The following is a 6,767-nucleotide window of genomic DNA, read 5'->3' on the forward strand; positions in this document are numbered from 1 at the left end:
GTGCCACCAGCCACTTTCATGAACCTGTGGGAAACAGAGGAAGAAAGCAGATAAGGCCAGTGTGGTCACAGGAGAAATCCTAAACAACCAATGCTCATCCTACATCACGAGATAACAAAGGTGGCCACTGTACCCACAAATACTTTCTAATGAAGCCTCTGCATCCTTAAATAGAAGGAATAAATTCTGCTTAATCCAAATGCTTGTAGCAAGCACAGCTCAGAACAATGAAGTGAAACCCAACCCAACCCAGCAGAGCTCTGGGCATCATTTTAGAGCAGGTAGGGAGAGCTTTTGAAACACAACAGCATTTCAGGAACAAGATTTTGAGGTTTGTATTAAGTTCTGTAACTTTAAAAACTCTCAATAGCACTTAAAGAACACGTTTTAAATGTCCATCTTAAAAGGAGATCCTTCTTAGCCCCCAATATGTATTTAATCTGAGGAACTCTTTGCCTGGATTCAAGCAAGGACTGGAAAATGGAAGAAAAAGGAAATAAAACCCAGCAAAGCTATTAGGTGCAAAAATGCCACCTCCTGCTCAGGAAGCTCCTGAGGAAGGGAGGAAAAGCTGGACTAACACTGCTAAGTGCTTTCCTTTTTTTGACTCTTTCTTTGGCATTGGCTCTTAGCAAACTGTGGGATTCTGACCTGGGTGCACTTCTGGTTTATTCCATTCCTCCACCTAACCACAGCACTTCCATGGACAAGGTTAAAGTCAGTGATATATGGGTATTATTCTCCTGATGGCTTCTGCCCTGGCTAAGAATATACCTCTTCCAGACAGCTTCTGTTTGAGTCAGACTTGAGGCTACACAGGTTCACCTGCTCACACTGCCAGCCCCCAAACCAAAGCAATTCCTAATCCTGGGCACCATGTGCAACCACCACAGGAGGAGCTGGTAACTGCAGGGGTCTCTCCCTGCTTCCCCAGCCCAGCAATCCAAACAGCACCTTGGAAAACTGCAGCTCCCACAAGGAAGTTCTTATATTCTTACATTTAGGGGCACGGATATGGAAACACATAAATGCACAGTCTGCCTGCATAGGCACGTTGTCTGTGCAGGAGTGCAACGTGCACTGCGTGGCTGATGCATTTGGGAAGTGATAATGCACACCCATGACAGGAGACATGTGCTTGAGCTCATGAATATGCTGAGAAAGGAAACGATGCTGTGTTTTCTTGGGCTGCTTTAGATGCACAAGGATTCCAGGAACACAGCAGCAAAGTCACAGCTGTCCCAGCTCCACACAGGGCTGAGTGGGGCTGGGTCCAGCGACCCCAAGGAGAGCCCCACGACCGAGGGCAGGGAAGGGGAAGGTTTGAGAGGAGAGACCATCAGACTGTTTGTCATGGCAGGGACAAGCAGCAGCTTTCTGGCACACGAGCCTCTAATCAGGTCTGAAACAAGAGCAGCAAGCTTCAGGCTAAATATAGCTCGGAAATGATCATTCTGACTTTAAATTAATGACCATGGTCAATTATAGACTGGGACAAAAGGGCAGCTGGACCCTGTGGAGCATAAGAGGATGCTGGCAAAGGCAGCAATAATAAATCCCTGTAGACAGAGAGGGAAGAGATACAATTAGAAATGGAAAAACAATAACATGCTGTAAACTCCTGTAGCACTGATGCATCCCCAATTCTGCTGCCCAGCAGTGCTGAGAGCTCAGCTCCCAGGCTCTGTAAAAGATGCAAAAGCCTTTCTGAAATGCTTTTACATCTCTCTTGAGGGTCAGGCCTGGAAGACAGGTGGCAATGCAATGGCTGGGGACAGTTCCTTCCCAGCTGAGCAGGGGGAGAATATCAGCTGGGGCCAGCCCTAGTGCAGCCATAGGGACAGTTGTGAGCTCCCCACAACTCACAGTGGTCACCTGGAAAAAAGAAAATTATGCAAATATTGCTGAGGAGGCATTGTTGTTGTACAAAACTAAGTGTGCAGAAATGCGCCAAAAGAGTCAGAATTCCCAGCTGCCAGGTTTTAAATTCTCTGTACAGGGGCTGCTGCATAAAATGTAATGCACGAAGTCTATAAGAGTAAACTAATGAACTCTAAACTGAAATTATGAACACAATCTGTATTGGATTTGAAGATCAATATGTTGCAATTGGATTTGAAGATTAGCCCAACATGTTTTCTAACCTCAAATGCTTTACATTCTGGCTGAAAGTAAACCAGCCTGGACTTTACTGAATCACCTCTTCAGACTCAGCTTGGCACTCTCCCCTCACAGACCAAAACCATGAGCAGACCCAGTTTAAAGGAAGAAGCTCTCTAGTTTTCCTTGCCATTTTCATAGGGCCTATAGCCCTGTTGAAGACACACCTTCAACAGTGGTCTTTGAGCAGGGACTCGGAGAAAAGTGAAGCAAACCCTCATTAGAACCTCCTGTAGCAGCAGAAGCAGGACATCCATATGCCCCATCTCCCACATCTCTAGGAAGCTACTTGGCCTCCTGATAAAAAGTTCCCAAGAAACTGTTATAGGGCACAGGCATCACTCAGGCAGCACAGTGCAGACCAAAAACAGGACAGAAAGGCCCTGGCTTGCTTAGGGCTCCTCTTCTGCCTCTGTAATAGCAAGACAAATCAGTGACTTCTGTTAATATCAAAATCTTATCATAAAACATACATATCTAGCTCAAATTTTCTTCTGCATGTTTGTTTTCCTTGCTTTCTGTTTTCTTCCTTTTTCCTTTTGTTGAGATTTTTTGCAAGATGAAGTTCCTGGTAATTGTTCAAGTCCTGCCTTTAGAGATGGAGTTGTTCCTGAAACACCCCAGATATCTTGGGCAGTGGTCTCTACTCTCCAGAGGGAACCTAGAGCAGCCCAGCAGCCAGTAAGGGGTACTGCAGGAACAAGAGATGAAAGCCTAGGGGAGGTGGAGAGGCGGTAAGGTATCCAAATCTCCTTGTTTTAGGAACAGGGATTTAATTAATCCCTTTATTCTTATAGCACCTGTGCTGCTCCATCCACAGGTCTTGAGGCCAGTGAAGATCCATGCAGTGAGAATGCCCAGTGGTGACCCAATTCCTGCTGGGATTTCCTGGCTGTGTGATTTCCATGGCGCAGGCACGGTGAGCCAGACACTTCCACAGAGCTCAGACCCTGCACATGTGCTGCACACATGGGCTGGCCTGGCACAGTAAATCTGCCATTCTCCTGCACACCAGGCTCTCTCTGGGAGCACCAACTGACCCTGCAGCACATGTGCACTCAATCCCTCCCGAAGAGGAGCAGTGGGGCAAGCTCAGCTCCAAATGCTGCAGCACTGCCCCATAGTTCAGAAGGGCAGTGCCTGCCCATGTAATACCCCTGGCTGGGTTTCCACGTATCAGAAACCTGGGGCCATGTTAAAATCCCCAAGAAAAGTCTTTGAAATCTTCTGAGACAGCATTTCTAGGTGGGAAAGCAGAACATATCAGAGACATGTAGAGGAACAGGAATCTTGGGTAGGGAGTTACTGATTCTGAGGATGAGACAACGTCACTGAGCTTGATAAGGACATCTATGTGACAGGGGGTAGGTTTAGATTAGGTATTAGAAGAAGAAATTCTTCACTGTGAGGGTGATAAGGCACAGGAGCAGGATGACCAAAGAAGCTGTTGATGCCCTATCCCTGGAAGTGTTCAAGGCCAGGTTGGATGGGGTCCTGGGTAACCTGGTCTGCTGAAAGGTGTCCCTGCCCATGGCAAAGAGGTTGGAACTGGATGATCTCTAAGTTCCTTTTCAGTTCAACCCACCCCATTACTCTGTGATATATCCATTTTCTTACCCTTGCCGCTGGCTCTGTGCCAGCATCCCACGCCACCACTGCTACCTGTGGGGCCCTGCGTTGAGCTAGAACTGCGAAAAATGTAATTCAGCATTGCTCAGTGGCTCAAACAGTTCACAGCTCTGTCCCACAAATGGCAGCACAAGGTGGGGCTCACCTCACAGGCCATGTGTGAGCTGTGGGGGCAAGGAGCAGGAGGGCCGAACACCTCAAGATGGTACCGATATCCAAACTCTGTACTGGCACACCATGGGTCAAATCTGAGCTCTTCCAGAGCATCTCCCATAACCACATCTCCCAGGACCACAACTTTCATTTTAGTGTTGGCAGATACCTGCAACACATCTCCTGCTTTGATTCAATACTTGTCAGTCATGGAGCACCTACTGCAACCTCAAGTAAATTGCTCCCATGGTTAATTAGCCTCCAAGTACATTATTTCTCATGTGAATGTGTCTAGGTTCAGCTGCCAGCCTCTGGAACTTCCTAGGCTTATTCCTGACACATTAAAGAGACATCCATATTTGGAAATCTCTTTCCCATGCAGGTAATTGCAGATTTTCATCTTTTAAATTATTAAAAGAAGAAAAAAAAAAAAAAGCAATGCTGTAACAAAGAATGCAGCTGCACAAGGAGAAAAGTTACTATTGTTAAAGTGGTTTAGCATGTGAATGACCCCTGAGTGCTGGACTCTACAAACATGGGTTATTTCATCTGCTACTCCCTGAAGAACTACAAAACAGAGTCCCTACCCTGCACAAGCCCCAAATGTAGGAACAAGACTGGCCTGCCTGTGCTTGTGGTTGTGCCCTGGTGGATCCCTGGAGCAGGGTGGCATCTCTGCCCTTTGAGCCAACAGTGATGGGTAAAAAAAACTTCATCTTGTGTCTCAGCTGGCTGGTGAGGGTCACTGAGGCCCAGGCTTCACTTACTGGCCTCTTCAGGCTCCAGCAGCACAGCTGGATACCTGAAGCAGCAGGAAAAGGTACTAGACCCCACTAATGCTACATGATGCAAAGCCTTTATCCTGCAGTGGATATTCATGAATTTCATTCTGGGGAGCAAAGGCTGGTGTGAACTTGGTATAAATCTGCTGATATGTTGTATTCTCTGTCTGCTCAGCATCACCTTCCTTCAGCCAACCTGAACTGTGGTAGGGCTGCACAAGCCTCCCAACAAAGAGGGCTCTTTGTCCTTGGGGGGAGCTCAAGGAGTTAGGAGACAGGGACTCACCTACCTCTAGCCTGCACAGCACCCTGTGACAATTACTTACACAATACCACTGTGTACCATGTGAATAACCTTCCTCCTTCTTTACAAAGCTTCCTTCCAAACTACTTTCTGCACCATGAACAAATCATCCCATTCACAGGCTCTTGGTCCTCAGTAACACTCCCTCTGAGCTGTCTCCCTTCTGAGCTGGAGGCATGGCCTGTTTAATCTCTTCTCATGTGAAGAAGTAACACACTATGAACATCCTCAGCTTCTCTCTGTAACCTCCTGGTTCTATTACATCTTTTCTGAGATGAAATGACTAAGATTGTAGATAGTAACCAGAATGAAGGTACAATGTGTACTTGCACAGTGCTGTAATCTCATCTGTGTTTTCTTATCCATTTTGTTCTTCCTATACAGGTGACAGTGATTCTGGCATTCCAGAAATCAAATTAAGTTTCAGAAGCAACAACTATATTAACTCTTTCCTCCTACAAGAGCAGTAGCTAAATCTTTTGCTTATATCTCAGGTCCTTGACCCTGCTATATAACCAACTGCAAAATGAGTCATCACATCCTTCACACCTCATTTCAACGTATTTATGAATTGAGTCACTCATAAGTTCAATGCTACCAGAGCTTGAGTTCATGCTGCAGTGACCTCCCCCTCCCTTTGTACCATTAGTTTAAAGTTCCTTGTCTTGTGGCTTTAATTTTTGCACAAAATTCTTGCTCTGGTTCCATTGAGTGTCCTGGTACAGTCTGTGCCACCAGCCTTGTGGTAGCTTTTGTAACACAATACAGCAAGCATATACTGTTTTTTTAAAGAAAGTCAAACAGCCAAAGGAACTTCTAAAAATCCAGTGTTTACAAGTCCCTTGTGTCAAATATGGCAGAAGTCCTTCTCAGCAAGAGGACAGGAAAAATGCCTACATTCATTCCTAAAATTCATCCAGAGTCCTTCCCTTTGCCAGCTACCACCTACTCCAGTTCCTTATTTCTTGTTCTTACTTGAATTGAAACAAACAAGCTCTGTCCATACACTGTCTTTGGCTGCTACTGGGATAAAAACTGATGCCTGAACTGACTGAGGCATGCTATCCTGCACACACAGGCACAGCCCTCATCATCCTCATGATGGCCGAGACATAAGGCAAGGGCAGTTATCATCAAAACACCACCAAAGCCTCTCCCATTTTTAGCACTTTGATTTTGCTTTGGTGGAACCCCATTATGCCATTTCATGAACTGTAAGCTTACAATTCTCTCTACCAGATAAGTGTTAGAAACCTTGGCTTGGGGTTGATTTGTGGGTGAAAGGAGCACGGCTGAAGACTGAGTCAGGAGACCTGACCCCTACTTGGCTGCCCACAAATAACTGAGACATGCCCCCTCCCAGTCCTGGCATATTCACAGCTTAACCACCACTGACAAAAATGCTTCTTCAGCTTTGTGGGCTCCTTTCAGACCACTGTGGAATGACATTACCAAAAAGAGACACAGGGAACCAGATGGGTGGTTAAGTCTCCACAGGCATTACAAACCAGGAGCAGGAGGCAGTAAAATCATGAAGGATGAGAATTTTTCGTGCCTTACAAGGGGAAGACTGACAATTGGGAGCCTTGTCACACTTCTGCCACCTGGCTGGAGGTGCTGTGTCCCTGTGACCAGAGGGTGGATGCACAATGGTGACTGCAGTAGGAAAAGGGGCCAAGGAGGCTGGAAAGAGGGCAGAGAAAAGCCAAGGAGCCACAAGATCTGGTGACTTTGATATC

At 46.3% G+C, this 6,767-nt stretch overlaps 1 protein-coding gene across 1 annotated transcript in view; it reads right to left on the reverse strand.

Moving 5' to 3' along the window:
* HPSE2 (heparanase 2 (inactive)) overlaps positions 1-6,767 on the reverse strand; it is a 106,681-nt gene that overhangs the window by 24,082 nt on the left and 75,832 nt on the right. Inside the window, exon 6 of the mRNA XM_031061533.1 lies at positions 8-24. Coding sequence (XP_030917393.1) covers positions 8-24 — 17 coding nt within the window. The remainder of the gene's footprint in view (positions 1-7; positions 25-6,767) is intronic.

Source organism: Geospiza fortis, unplaced genomic scaffold (assembly GCF_000277835.1).
Source record: "Geospiza fortis unplaced genomic scaffold, GeoFor_1.0 scaffold130, whole genome shotgun sequence".
NCBI classification, from domain to species: domain Eukaryota; kingdom Metazoa; phylum Chordata; class Aves; order Passeriformes; family Thraupidae; genus Geospiza; species Geospiza fortis.